Source organism: Danio aesculapii, chromosome 16 (assembly GCF_903798145.1).
Source record: "Danio aesculapii chromosome 16, fDanAes4.1, whole genome shotgun sequence".
Classification (NCBI taxonomy): domain Eukaryota; kingdom Metazoa; phylum Chordata; class Actinopteri; order Cypriniformes; family Danionidae; genus Danio; species Danio aesculapii.
Window position 1 is genome coordinate 49,134,218 of NC_079450.1, and position 16,472 is coordinate 49,150,689.

General features: G+C 37.0%; 1 protein-coding gene across 1 annotated transcript in view; it reads right to left on the bottom strand.

Annotated features, from left to right (window-relative positions):
• Positions 1-811: 811 nt before the first annotated feature.
• bbs9 (Bardet-Biedl syndrome 9) overlaps positions 812-16,472 on the bottom strand; it is a 256,360-nt gene continuing 240,699 nt past the window's right edge. Inside the window, exon 23 of the mRNA XM_056476114.1 lies at positions 812-871. Within this exon, the coding sequence (XP_056332089.1) occupies positions 812-871 (60 nt within the window). The remainder of the gene's footprint in view (positions 872-16,472) is intronic.

The window sequence follows — 16,472 nt, forward strand, 5'->3', positions numbered from 1 at the left end:
ATTTTATGTTTTAAAAGTAACTTCAAAGTAAAATAATTTGTAATTGGATTACTTTTTACATGAAGTAATTATTAATGTAATCAGGTTACAATTTTCCAGTAGAAGTCAGTCATTTGTACTCTATTAATTTTTAATAGTAACTTACCCAACACTGATGATAACCATTTGTTTGACATAGAAATTCTACCAAAAATCATTTGTAACATGGTAAAACCATAGTAATTAATAGCCTCAAGTAAAATACTCATTTATTATCAAACTCATAAAAAAATAAATAAATAAATATCACACATTAAAATACAAGGAAATGGCCAGTAACATATCAAAGTTAACAACCTTTCCTCTTTCTGTGTATCTTTCTTTCTTCGTTTCTTCTCTTTGCAACACTTTAATATAATGGCCAATTGATTAGTTAATGTTAGCATTTATTAATGATATTTTAACAATTAATGCATTATTAAAATCGATAAACATACTTTAATCCATTGTGAGGTATCAAGTAACAATGAAATATTACATAAATGAGCTTTATCAAAGATGAATAAGTAGTGTCATAAATGTATCGTTCATTGTTTGTTCATGCTAGTAAAAACATTAACAGATTTATTTACTACTTTGTTGTCAAAAATAATTACATTTATCAGCACCAAAAACGATAAGACTAAGTTATTTACTGTAATCAGGTGTTCATTCTCCTCAAGGAAATCCTCCTGCAATCTTTCTCACAGGTATCCAGTCCAGCTGTCATAACAGAGGTGTGTGTGTGAGCTGATCCAACAGACTGTTTTACTAGGTTGGTTTTATTCCAGACTCAGCTGGACAGCTCTATGTCAAACTGCAGATGGTCAGCACTGATAAGAAACTCGTGAAACTGAAAATACAAAGCACTTTCACAGCACACCGCTTCCACACAAAACACATTAATTCATTTCAAATAAATTTGCAATATTATACTGAAACCGGATCTCCATATTGGAATATCACCAATCTTTTATTAGACTAATTGGCTGAATATTTAGATAGATAGTACCACAGAAAATGGTGTTTTTTTTTCCACCCGGGTGAGCAGGGTCGCTTTCAGTATAGAGATGTAAAATAAAGATGGTGGCAGTGCAGAAAGGTGCATACAACTTTTATGACAGGGTTTCATTAAAGTGTTGGTTAGTTTGTCTGCTTGACAATCTCATTTATTTGCATTCCAGCAACACAACTGAAGTGAGATACACACACTGAGAACGGTCCTGTTTAGTTAAAAAAAAAAAGAAAAAAAAGGTATTTTAGCTGAAAGATGCTGCCTAAGTTTTCCTTTTGGCACATAATTTGATATTTTGGTGCATAATTGCACTATTTTGCAGAACAATAATCACAATAATATTGTGAAGTGATACAGTAATATTGTATCGTGACACAAGTATGGTAATAAAATCATATCATGTGGTAGAGTTGCAAAATTCCGGGAATTTTCAAGGCTGGAAACTTTCAAAGGGAATTAACAAGAATATATGGGAATTAATGGGAATTTATGGGAATAAGCTGTGAGTTTGGTAAATTAGGATATTGTGCACCAAGATTTACCATTATATAAGCGGATACACCGACTGAGCAAACATTTAGGTTAAAAAAAACAAAAAAACACACACATACACACAGACTAATGGGGTGTTCACACCAGATGTGAATTGTGCGAATAAATCACGCTATTCACGAGTAAATAGACGTGTGAACATTTTAAGTTTACTCGCTTCATTTGTACGTCAAATTCCCTTCACAATAGACGTGGATTTGTGTCACTTCCTTCACACGAATAGCACCGCAGGATGTCTATTTGCGTCTTTGCATAGACTTATCATGTAAATCACTCGCGCTTGATGCTTTTTGAGTCTGGTGTGAATGCACCTTAAAGGGCACCTATTTTACCCCTTTTTCAAGATTTAAGATGAGTCTTGTGTCTCCAGAATGTGTCTGTAAAGTTTCAGCTCAAAATACCCACCAGATTATTTATTAGACCTTTCAGAATGTTGGCATTTTCTGCTTTAAATACCATGTAGCTGTTTTTGTGGCCTGTGCCTTTAATGCAAGTTCTCCCCCCCCCCACCGTTACCATGTACCTGGCAGAGTGTGCCTCAATCTCCGCCTCAGCTGTGTCAGATAAGCAGCACAGTGACAGACATGAAGGAAGCAGATCTCACGTAATGCTTGTGAGAAATACCACAGTAAGAACTTTAACAATGACTATTTGATGTATGTGTTGTGGAGTTAATGAGTCGATGAGAACAATGAGTCACAAGTTTTAAACTTGTAAAACTTGATCACATTTGATGATGATCACAGAGAGCTGAACAGATCTTTTAATCCCAGTTGCTTTGCGCACGTCCTGTCTTGTTGATATGATTATACAGAGACATGTTAATATGTGTATGTCAATCAATTCGGTGGGCGAGGAAACTGCACTCCTACATCACGTTGCAGTGGGCCTCAAAATGGGAGGGATTTGGATCCTATTTTAACGTCAGGAAATAAAAAATAAAAAAAATAGACTTATTGTGTTTCTACCACTCTAGTAAGACTGTGGATATACTATACCTACACATAGTTTTGTTCAAACAGCTTGATATTCATTATAGGTGCCCTTTAAGAAAATACCATCCCCTGCACACTATCCCCCTTAAAGTCACTTCCTTAAAATTTATAAGTAATTATAATAAACTCCCATAAATTTACAAGTTTAAAACTTGGAATATTTCCAAAATTCCCGAGACAAGGTTTCCAGGGACATTTTGCAGAAATTTACTTGAAATGTTATGACCCTTTCCAACCCTAATCGTGGGGACTTTTCCTACCCCTAATGAAAAGGTGACTACAATGTACATGAGGCTAATGCAAAAACTTGCAAAGGATAGCCTGGCTCACACTGTTTGATTTTTAATAATCCTAAACAATTGTGGCATGTCAGACTGAACGAACAAGGCTCTGATGTCACACTGCAAGATCTCAGTTGTCATAATGTCGGATTAAACACAACAATCAAGACGCGTAAAGATGCGTCAAACACAGAGACCCATCGGCAATCTGTGAAAATGAAAAATAAACAGATTTTAGCCTATGATTACAGAAATCTTTTTTAGATTTACCAAATTTGTCTCACACAACCAAATCGTGGCTGAAATCACACAATATGAGCAGGGCTTAAAGGCCACCTATGATGGAAATCATCTTTTGTAAGCTGTTTGGACAGGACTGTGTGTAGGTAAAGTGTGTCCACAGTCATATTGGGGTGATATAAAGACAGTAAGTCTCTTTTTTAAAATTTCCTGACGTTAAAATAGGATCCAAATCCCTCCCATTTTGAGGCCCACTGCAATGTGACGTAGGAGTGCAGTTTCTCCGTCTACCAAATTGATTGACAGCCGTGTATTAGCATGTCTCTGTAGTAACACGTAAATCATATTAACAAGACAAAGCAACTGCAACTGATTAAAAGATCTGTTTAGCTCTCTGTGATCATCAGTCATCGTCAAATGTGATCAAGAATGAGTTTTACAAGTTTAAAACGTTTCTAAAACAGTGCATCTTAGTGAATTACAGCGATTTTGCCGTCTTCATCACCACAGCCGCGTGTCAGTACAATTTTGAAAGAAGATGTGTCAATCCCAGTTTTTGGACGTTAAATCAGTTTTATTTTGTACATTAACATAACGGATATCCATACAACAGTGGATATTACTGTGTATTGCACGCTGTGTATGTGTGTGTCTGTGTATGTGCGTGAACTTTGTAACAACATTGTGTGTGACTCATCGAAAGGTTTGAATCAACTCCACAACACATACATCAAATAATCATTGTTAAAGTTCTTACTGTAGTATTTCTCACAACGTTTCGTGAGATCATCTTCCTTCATGTCTGTCACTGTGCTGTTTATCTGACACAGCCGAGGCAGAGATTGAGGCACACTCTGGCAGGCACGTGGGAAAGGTGGGCAGGGAGAACCAGCATTAAAGGCATATGCCACAAAAGCAGCTACAATGTGTTCAGAGCTGAAAATTCCAATATTCTGAAAGGTCTAATAAATAATCTGATTGATGTTTTGAGCTGAAACTTTACGAACACATCCTGGAGACACAAAAGACTTATCCTTAATCTGGAAAAAGGGGTAAAATAGGTTCCCCTTAACAAGTAACAACCTCTCTTCAATAGTAGCTTATGTAGGGCAGCATTGGAGTAGTTGAAGACAGGCCAAAATTAAACATAAGAAAATGTGAAGCAAGTTAATTTTAAAGACTTTAAACGCAACTGCTGGTCTGCTAGAAGTGTTTTAAAGCTGGATCTTGGAAGTGCTTTTAAGCTGGATCAACTATCTCTAGGGTTTACAAGGAACGTTATGAGAGAGAAAATTTCAAGTGAGTTGCAGTAATGCTGGCAATTATGCCTTGATGATGCCAGAATGACCAGACTGGTTTGATCTTCTAGAAAAGTAACAAGCAAGGTCTCTAGAAAACCACCCAAGAGCACACAAAACATCAAAACTTCTACAGCAGTAGAAGAAGCGACAATGGTGCCGCTCATGGAAAGGAAAGAATAGTCCTGCTAATTAAGAATCTTATCTTGCAGTTAACTTGCAGATTTCCTATGGATTGCTCTTTTGGGACTAGTAAAGTTTGGATCCTTTTACCAAGATTACATGCCATGTGACAAAGCTCACATCACCTCAACCTAATTTCTTAAACATGACAATGTGTTCAGCAAACCCAAACTTCCTCCACAGTCACCAGACCTCAATCTAGCAGAGCCCCTTTGGGATGGAGATTCGCATCATTGATGTGCAGCCGACATAATCTGCATTCTACCATCATGTGAAAAATGAACCAAATACTCTGAAGAACCTTTCCAGCATCTTACTGAATCTCCACCACAAAAACGTAGTGCAGTTCTAAAGGTGAAAGTGCCACCAACTCAGTATTAGCCACATGTATCTAATACATTGGCAGTGAGTGTTTATCTCATATTTATAATGAGAGCCTTGAGTGTCTACTTGAGTAAATGTTTGTCTGATATTGACAAATGAGTCCCTCAGTTGTCCTTAAAGCAACAAAAAAGATCTTAAAAGCACAGTAACTGTTGGTAAGAGTTCAAAGATTTAAATAAAAATCGGAAAAACTTACAATATGAGGGACATGGAAGTTTTTTCTGAAGAACAAGGACATTAAACAAGCAAGGACACATTATTAGGGTCAACGGTGTGTACACGTTTAAATCAGCTCACTTTTATAACTCAGAAATTATTTTGCCTTGTGGATTATTTGCACTGTAAACATCTATTAACCAAGCAACACTTAAAAGAAAGAATCTATTGGTTAACATTAACGCCCCATTCACGTGGGACGTCAGTGTCAACGCTTCCTATTCACTTTGAATGGGTGATGTCAAGTGTTGCCGAACTAAATTGTGGAACTGTCGGTGCCACTTCAGTGGCGTTGCTTGCTGTAGAAGTTGGGAATTTCTCAACTTTTTAAGTGTCAACCGAATCATCAGCCAATCAGATCACTTTATGCAAATACCCCAGGTCAGACAGTAGCCGATTGCGGACTAATTTCATTGGGTGACGCCGCTTTGATGATCACGTCAGCCCCAACTTCAGACGCGCCTTCCGTCAAGCATTGATGCTGAAGCCCCGTGTGAATCGGCATCACCATAATAGGATTAACATCAACACCCCAAAATGTAAATTATTGTATAGCAGTACTGATTTTCAGATGAAACCATTAGTGATTGTATTTTGTGATTAAATTGCAATAAGTTCCAGGCTTGGAACTATTGGAGGCTATGGATTTAGTATTGGCCTCGCTACATTTTTGCGACATTTAAAATGAATATTTCCGAGTGCGTTTCATTGCACATTTAAGATAACAAATCCACAAGAGGGCGCTTTCTAGATTTTTGTACATCTAAAATTGTTACTTAGGGTATTACTTTGTTGTACATTTTAGATAAACGTCTGTACACATCCACAAGGAGGCAGGGCTTGTTTTACAGATCACCAAGCTGACCTAAACCCTTCCCTAAACCCAACCAATAGTGTTTAGCACATAGTTTTATCTTGACTTTACATTGTTTTTATCTCTTTTGTGGAGGTGTGCTTCACCGGACTTGAACCCGAGCGCTCTGCATCACAAGTACAACACAAAAAGTCTGGTCACCTAACCAAGTTTTAGGAACAGCAAATAATAACTTGACTTCTAGTTGATCATTTGGTATCAGAAGTGGCTTATATGAAAGACAAAAGCCTCTAGATTACACTTATTTTACCAAAATAAAACATGATCATGCCTTGATTTCTAATTAGTTAATTAGGACAGTAAGGTCTGACTTTGCTTTCACAAAAGTCTTGTCATTTAACAGAAATAATGTACAGTATAGAATACAAAGTCATACAATATTGTGTTTGACTCTCATGAGCTTGGAGGACTGCATCCATACATCTCTGCATTGACTCAAGTAACTTATTATTGAAGTCATCTGGAATGGCAAAGAAAGCGTTCTTGCAGGACTCCAGAGTTCAAGATTCTTTGGATTCATCTTCAATGCCTCCTCCTCCATCTTATCCCAGGCATGCTTAATAATATTTATTTCTGGTGACTGGGCTGGCCAATCCTGGAGCACCTTGACCTTCTTTGCTTTCTGGAACTTTCATGTGGAGACTGAAGTATAAGAAAGAGCGCTAACCTGCTAAAGAATTTACCCTCTCCTGTGGTTTGTAATGTAATGGGCAGCACAATTGTCTTGATACCTCAGGCTGTTGATGTTGCCATCCACTCTGCAGAACTCCCTTATACTGAATGTTACCCCAAACCATGATTTTTCCTTCACCAAACTTGGCTGATTTCTATTAGAATCTTGGGTCCATGCGGGTTCCAATAGGTCTTCTGAAGTATTTGTGATGATTGGGATGCAGTTCAACAGATGATTCATCTGAAAAGTCTACCTTCTGCCACTTTTCAAAATGATCATCTTGAACCCAAGTTATTATTTGTTGCTCTTACAACTGGGATCGACAAGACTTTTGTCAGGTAGTGTATGTCTTAAAAATTAGCAGCACATTAAATTTATAGCTGAACTATCCCTTTAGCTAAAATGAGAAATACATTTGTTAATCTTAGCTAACATTAGGTTCCCAAACAACATATTCCCTGATCCCCTGGCCTGTAAATCACTTTGATATAAGCAGAGTTCAGGACGACTGGCCAAACACTCCTCCAGCCATGACATGAAAAAAAAGTGCTTATCTGGATCACATCTGGAAGTGTTTCTCCACTCACACTCAGAAACACTACAGTTGAGATGTATTGATGGATCCCTCGAGTTCATACTTCCTCAAATATACACACACACATTCTGGTCATGGGAGATATGCAAAGCATATATTTGGAGGTAACTTATCCTTCCTCTGTTCTCCACAGGCTGTGAGTGGATAATGTGTGTGTGTGTGTGTGTGTATGTGTGCAAGTTACACAAGGACACAAGCCAGGAGTTGTGAGGCTGATTTGGAACTTTAAGAAAAACAAACTCATAAATAATGGATATATTCTTAATATAGGAAAGTTCAAAATGTGGAAAGGGTAAAAAAAAAAATGGAAAAATATCCCACCATGTGGCCACAGATGTAGTCCATACAGTTTATGTATTGAATTAAGAATATTCCTTTCAACATCTATAAGACAGTTTGCTTGCTATTGATGACACTAGATTGTTCTCTCGGACTTGTAAGGCACTTTTCTTTGTAAAGCTGGTTTGGAACATCTACTCTGATTAACTGAACTTGTGCAATAATTTGATCTTGCAGTCATTCATTGTACACTGTTTTACATGGTTTTTACAGACCTGTTTCTATCTTTCCTGTAATTAATTACCTGTTTATATATATATATATATATATATATATATATATATATATATATATATATATATATATATATATATACATACACACTCACCGGCCACTTTATTAGGTACGCCTTACTAGTACCGGGTTGGACCCTCCTTTTGCCTTCAGAACTGCCCTAATCCTTCATGGCATAGATTCAACAAATATTCCTCAGAGATTTTGGTCCGTATTGACATGATAGCATCACGCAGTTGCTGCAGATTTGTCGGCTGCACATCCATGATGTGAATCTTCTGTTTCACCACATCCCAAAGGTGCTCTATTAGATTGAGTTCTGGTGACTGTGGAGGCCATTTGAGTACAGTGAACTCATTGTCATGTTCAAGAAACCAGTCTGAGATGATTCACGCATTATGACATGATGCGTTATCTTACTGGAAAAAGCCATCAGAAGATGACCATGCTTTCATGTTGTTGATGCCAAATTCTGACCCTATTATTCAAATGTCGCAGCAGAAACCGAGACTCATCAGACCAGGCAACATTTTTCCATTTTCCAACATCTTCTATTGTCCAATTTTGGTAAGCCTCTCACAAAACTGCCTCTCACTGTATATTTTCTCTTTTTCAGACCATTCTCTGTAAACCCTAGAGATGGTTGTGCGTGAAAAATCCCAGTAGATCAGCAGTTTCTGAAATACTCAGACCAGCCTGTCTGGCACCAACAACTATGCCATGTTCAAAATCACTTAAATCCCCTTTCTTCCCCATTCTGATGCTCAGTTTGAACTGCAGCAGATCGTCTTGACCATGTCTCCATTCCTAAATGCTTTGAGTTGTTGCCATGTGATTGACTGATTAGAAATTTGCGTTAACGCACAGTTGGACAGGTGTACCTAATAAAGTGTTGGGTGGGTGTACATATGACTCATTCCAGAATTTCGGATGCATTTCAGACATTTTCCATTGACTTTAATTTGTTGACGTACAACAAACTGATTTAAAACTGAAAAATAGCAACCCCTCAGAACATCTTAGCATCCACCTAGCAACCAAAAAATATAGTAATGAATTGTCCCCCAGCGTTTTGCCACGGAAAATCCTATTTACATCTTCCTAAGGAAAAGTGCATATCTAGTATTATTACTTCATTTTTTTTTATTCATTGTATTATTAGATTTAAAAGGTGGATGAGAATTTCACTTAAATAATAGAGTTAACTAATAATTAAACTGTTGGTTTATCTCAAATATTCTGTGAAGATTAAGAAGCAGAGAGGAGATGACCACGGCGACGATGGGGTTCGAGTTCGGGGAAGAGCTGGTCCAGAAATCAGGTAAGAACAAAACAGAATCCAAAAAGATAAAATGAATAAGTGAATAACAGGGTGAGAATGTGGTAAAATCCGAAAATGTGGTAAAAATCAGACGAGGGCTTTTCTTTTTCTGGACGGCTTTTGTAAATCGTTGGTTGGATTTTGGGAAGTAAGTGGGAGGGCAGGTCAATCGATAAAATTGGTTGGGTTTAGGGAAGTAGGAGGGTGGGTCAGTCGATTGGTCGGCCGGCTAGTCAGTCACTCATTCTATCAGTCAGTCAGTAAGACAGACCTTTGATCGACCCTCTGGTGGGTTTACGCGAGAACAGAACAGCGGTCGCGAACGGCACTCGCGAGAGAGATTTGAAAAAGCACACACAGCGGCCTCTCGTGGATTCGCGAAAATAAACACTGCAAAAATACGTACCTCCCAGCATGTATTTCGCGGTCTTCAGAAACGTCCACGGGACTACATTTTCAGAATGAGCCTGGGTTGATTAAATTAGACTTTCAGCTCAATAAACTACTAATTAGCAGCTTAATAATAGTTAATAAGGTAGTGGGTGTAGACATTTACGGATGTAAAATAAAATCATACTCTACAAGTGCTAATAAACAGTTAATATCTTAATAATAAGCAGGTAATAAGAAAGTAGCAAATGGTGCGTTACCAACGTATTTTTTTTAAATGACTGAAATGACTAATAATAGAGAAAATAGGGGAATTACCAACCTACGTCATACATGACATCAAGTGAATATTGTCAAGACAAAATACACAACACACAAGCATTATTTTAAGAGATATCCTGATATAAATTGTGTTATTATTAAAGTTTTTTTTTTTTTTAATTATACAAGATTTCTCTTGGAGACTCAACATAATTACGTACCCATAATATGTTGTTTTCACATAACGTCATTGATGACGCACGAAATATAGATGGAGGGCAGGAAGTTATTCTTCTACATAGGAATCGCTATCAGAACATCAAAATTTCATCGTTATCTATGTTTTGTGTTGTTTATAATTCTTTAAATTGGCCAAAGTTAAGAAATGCCAAGCAGCTTTTAAAGACTTCCAAAAGTTTTTGCTCATAAAGGGGGGAAAGTTTGAGAAATTGGCTGAAAAACAGAAGAAAAGGCAGCAATGTTTTACCACAGAATGTACAAACCCTTGTCACTGGGATGGTTTGGTTTTTAAAACCTGCAGATACAATATTGTACCTTCATCAAAGGTACAAATCTGATCCATGAAGGCACCACTACGGTGACAAGACACTTTGTACCTTAACAGTGTCAAATGTGTTCCTTCAGGAAGGCATTTAGCTTTATCCAAAATGTGTTGATTTATTTTCAGTAAATATAAAACAATAAATACATTTATTAAATAATGTTTTAGATTACAAAAAAGTTTCTTTACCAGTTCTTACCAGTTATTTTGTATTATAGAACTTAATAATTAATGTTTATGAGTATCTTTGAACTTGTGCTTTTAAATGAGGATTCATGTTTTAATATGGAAATTATTCATAAATCACTTTGCCTTTCCAGTCATATTTATTTTCATAGATATTGTAATAAAGGAGTTGTCCAACACTTATGTACCTTTTTTATGAGAACAATTGTATACCTTCATTTCAATTGTACCATAAAAGGTACAGAACAGTATCATAAGAGTATTTTTCTGTACCATATAAGGTACAACTTTTACAAAGGTACAAAACCGTTCCTTAAGGAACTTTATTTGTACCACCGTGTACCTTTTTTTCTGAGAGTGTAATAAACATTTATTTAATACATCCATGTGTACAAACATTTTTGAATGCGATAATTCATTTGACAGCACTAATAAAGATTATATACAGGCCTAGCTATGTGTATAAATATGTTAATGTGTTAAATAGAAATCAGATACAAACACCACCACGCTTATACAAAATCCAGGAGAATATAAATAACGTACACTGCCATATGATGGCTGTAATGAAATCTCCATCTTGTTTAGCAATAACTAGGGCCAGATGGAATCTGTGGAGGTTTTTTGCTATTTCTGCGGAAAATTTTGGTAAAAAATTGCAGATATCTGTGGAATTATTTTGGGAGTATCATAACTAAAACCTTAATACGTGAAATAAAAAGTAATATCTTTTTAACTTTTCTTTAATGTTTAAATGCAAATCCAATTAGATTCACTTTATTTGGTAAACAAAGTGAGTCTCTCATATAATATATATATAATATCTCTACTAAAATACAGACAATATGACTGTACAAACTGCATTGTACATAAATCAGATCAACAATTTCATATTAGTCAATAATATTACTGTAATTAATTTAAAAACTGAATAAATATAGATTTACACACATTTACTCAAGTAAATAAACAGTATTAATGATGGGCTAAAAATCTGCGGAAAACCTGTGTAAAATCTGCGGAATTCTGTATGGATTCCGTATGGGCCTAGCAATAACCCATGTCTTTATGGCTTTTTGGTGGAATAAACAACGTAACGTTAACGTCTATATGTGCAGCAGTGGTAAATGTTTGTTGATGTTAAGTTGACAGAACAAAAAAGAAATACAACACTTGCGACAAAACTAGATTGTTATTATTGTGGCACCCCCCCCCCCCCCTTTCATAAAAAATAAATAAATAAATAAATAAATAAATAATAATGTAGACTATGTGTCCATGCTTTTGTATGCTTTCATCTGTTATTTCGTGATGTCTGGAAGATATCCGCATGGGGGAAAACTATAGTAATTTAGAAAACTGAAGCCTCTTGAATAAGCTGTTAATTACTAGAGTTGTGTCGTACCACAGTTTAATTCAACTAATTATCTATAGTATGCTTCCAAACACTATAGTATTTACTATAGTATTTTTCACATAACGTGTTAGCTTATCTACTTCCTCGATGACAGGCAAATATATTTTAGTTTAGTAGAAAATCGGCCCTCTTCATGGAATAAGGATCATGCCCAACATATGTGGTTATGATCTATTTATTTCCCCTTTGAAATATGGTATAAATCGCAAATATACTTTCCTCTGTGTCTCCCATTATGTTTTATAATTCCTGCCCTCCATCTGAATTTCCTATACAAGAATCAATTGTTTATAATTCTGCAAAAGTGTGCACTAGCAGCAGTCTCATTTCTGTCTAGTAAGGCCAACATGTCTATCTGTGGGCATCCTTTGATGAAGGACAGATCAGTGAGTCTATTATAATGTGCTTCAATCCACACACAGCCGAGACACAACAAACCGCAATATCACAGTGTTTCCCACACAATTACATAAGGCTGAGCCCATGTTTACACCTGGTATTATGCTGTGTTTTATCTGATTACTAGTGGACCGTGCTAAATATAGGGAATAAGGGGGGTTGAAACTTTTGAGCATGTCCACATTCGACCAGAGCTAGTCAAGAACATTTTTGCCTTCATAGTGTAAATGCTCTTGTGGTCAAATGTGTTCAAACCTTTTTACTAACAGGCTCATTTTACAACTCCCCTATTAAACAGTTTTACCATTTTTTTAATCCTTTCAGCCAATTTCCAAGTCTGCAAGAAGCACTTTTAGCTTAGCTTAGCATACATCATTGAATCTGATTAGACCATTAGCATCTCACTCACAAATAATAATAGAAAAAAGAGATTGGATCATTTTCCTATTTAAAGCTTGACTTTTCTGTCGTTACATTGGGTACTAAAAGACCGAAAATTAAAAGTTGCTATTTTTAAGGTCGGTATAGGAACTATACTCTAATTCCGCCGTAATAACCAAGGCACTTTGCAGCCATGGCTGCAGCAGGCACAATGATATTACATGACACGGTAACCTAGCTGGGGACTATTTTAAGGAGCTGCATATCATTGTGCCTGCTGCATTCAGGGCAGCAACCACCTAGCAACCACTCAGAACACCCCAAACCATAATTTTTCCTTCACCAAACTTGACTGATTTCTATGAGAATCTTGGGTCTATGCGGGTTCCAATAGGTCTTCTGCAGTATTTGTGATGATTGGGATGCAGTTCAACAGATAATTCATCTGAAAAAAAATCTACCTTCTGCCACTTTTCCAAACGATCAACTAACCACATAGGAACCACTTAGAACATCATTGCAACCACCTAGCACACCTTAGCAACCGCCTAGCAACCACTCAGAACACCCTAGCAACTGCCTAGCAATGCCTCAGCAACCACTCAGAACACCCTTGCAACTGCCTAGCAATGTCTTAGCAACCACCTAGCAACGTATAACCACCTATAATCACTATGAAAAGTTGCTATTTTCAAGGTCGGTATAGGAAAATTACTCTAATTCCGGCGTAATAATCAAGAGACATAGCTGCCATGGCTGCAGCAGGCACAATGATATTACACAGCATGGTTACCTAGATACCAAGCTGGGGACTATTTTCAGGAGCTGCATAATATCATTGTGCCTGCTGTATCCAGGGCAGCAAAGCCCCTTGATTATAAAGCCAAAATGGAAATATCATTCATTCATTTTCCTTCGGCATATTCCATTTATTTTTCAGGGGTCGCCACAGCAAAATGAACCTCCAACTTATCCAGCACGTGTATTACGCAGTGTATGCCCTTCCAGGTGCAACCCAGCATTGGGAAACACCCATACACTATTGCATTTACACATACGCTACAAACATTTTAGTTTGTTCAATTCCCCTATAGCGCATGTCTTTGGACTGTGGGGGAACCCGGAGCACCGGGAAGAAACCAAAGTGAACACGGTGAGAACATGAAAACTCCACACAGAAATGCCAACTGGCCCAGCCGGGGTTCAAACCAGCAACCTTCTTGTTGTAAGGCGACAGTGCAACAGTAATTTTTTTCATTGAATACTTTTTTTACTCTTATTCAAGTAACTTTTAAGATTACTACTTGTACTTCTACTTGAGTATAGATTTTGGATACTCTACCCACCTTCTGGTGTGGCCAGACTCACGGCCTGACCAAATTAAACAGCTGACATTCAGTTTGGTGTGTCCTGGTCTTAAATTGTGTATAATTTGTAAACTGTCTTAAAAGCACATTTAAAACTGAACCTAAAACTGAAAACTCTGTCATTAATAATTCACCTTACACTAAGTTTCATAAACTAATTTCGAGAGGAGCACGTGATATGATTCAGCACGTCTGGCCACTCATCTATAATCAGTAATAATCCAATCAGAGTGATCCTAGTCTACTATAAATGGATCATTTTCTCCCTACTGTTTCTATCTTCGTTTGGAAGAATCCCCCCTTCCACCCCATCTCCTCCTTTTCTTCCCTTTTCTAAAAGGGGAGCTCTCGAGACCTACCTGATCTTGGATCTCCTGATATGCTTATCGACCGGGCGGGAGCCCTGGGCTCAAATATCTCCGAGCTCAAGGTTCTCTCCCGGGACAGCATGCCAAACCTGCTTTATACGCCAAGCATATCTAAGTGGGAACTCTTGAAATATCGTTTCAGCGAGAATATCACAATGTGCGCATCCGCAATAGTCACATCGCAGAATCTGCTATGTCAAACATTCAGGCACACAAAATGATAAAGTCTGTAACTTTAAGAAACTGTAATATTTATGTATAAATATGATGAAACTATACAGCTAATATTAATTTACACTGATGAAAAGCAGAGTGTTGCTGAAGAACTACAGAGAGATTTCAGCTGCTGTCTGGGCATTCCCTGCCCTTCTACACCTTCCTTTCTTCATGTGTTCAATACTTTTTCCTTGCGTCATTTAATTTTACTACACATAACTTATGTTGTGAACTAATTACTTTTGTTTTCTTTTTATATTTGGATTTCTTTTGTCGTTACCAATTTCTGGTAAAAATATCAAGTCAACGGCACCTTTAGAAATATGTTTTCTGAGAAAAATGGTGACGTGTTCAATACTTATTTCCCCCACTGTTTGTATTCTCGACAGGATTTCAGAGCAGAGGTTGTCAGATAGATTGATTAGAGCATCCTTTTGCCAGCCTATGTGTCCAACTTCTTCAATCTGTTCCTTCTCTCACTATCTGCCTCCACTTTACCGCATCCATCAATTCAACAGGAGCGTTCAGAGAGCCATCATCTCTTTAAAGCTGGCCTGATGTGCCCTCATCTGACATATCAGCAGATCCCATTGCGTTCACCCTGAATCCCTCTTCTCAACACCTGATAGCCCGTGTCCTGTGGTCTCCGTCTGTCATCCGGTTTCTGTTTCGACAGCCTCATAGCTCTTTGACACTCTCTTGAGCAAAAGGACAAGTAATGGGAAGCGGAGAGAGGAAATCAGAAGACAACCATATCTCCCGAGGGTCATGCCATATAACACACTTTTCCATCTACCTTTTATCCAGAAATCAAACTGGAAAAGACATTAACAGCAGATTCCACCACTCATGACAACCGCAGTGAACACACTCAATGACACGTGTAGTTTAATGAGATGGCTAAATTAAACACTATAATTGATTAAAAATAATAACACTACAATAGTAATAAGAAACAGAAGAGTAATGCTTTTTACACTGTAAAAATCTCTGTTAATTACCATTTTTTGGCCTTTATTTGCACTTCAAACAGCATTTTGAGACCCTGATTTAGAGTTTTGATGTTCACAGGGATTTTTATTGACATTTTGAACAGTGTGAAATAACATATAGCGGTGAAAATAAGGGTAACACTTTATTTTGATGGTCCATTTGAGTATTAGTAGACTGTCTGCTTAATATCTGTTGATATGCTCCTTCAACAGGCATTTAACTGACTATAAGAAACTTTGCAAGTACATGTCAACTTGCACTAACCCTAACCCCAACACTAACAGTCTACTTATAATCTAATGAGAATTAGTTGGCTCGTAGATGCAATGTAACTTAAATTCAACAAACGAACCATCAAAATAAAGTGTGATCAAAATAAGTATTGAACATGTCATGCTTTTTCCTGGAAAAACTATTTCTAAAGGACCTGTTGACATGAAATTCAAGCAGATTTAGGTAAAAACCCAAATAATACAAACATAAGAATAAAACAAAACAAAATAATCTGAAAAATAATTAAATAACAATGGAATGACACAAAGAAGAAGTACTGAACTACTGAAACATAATTCTTTATATAAAGGCTTTTTTGGTGATGGCAGCTTAACCAACAAGGGCTTATAGTGGCCACATGGCTGGACAGCACATTTTAGCTCTTAAGTGGCTTTTTAAAATACTTTGAACGTTTTATATTTTGTTACAGACATACAGTGT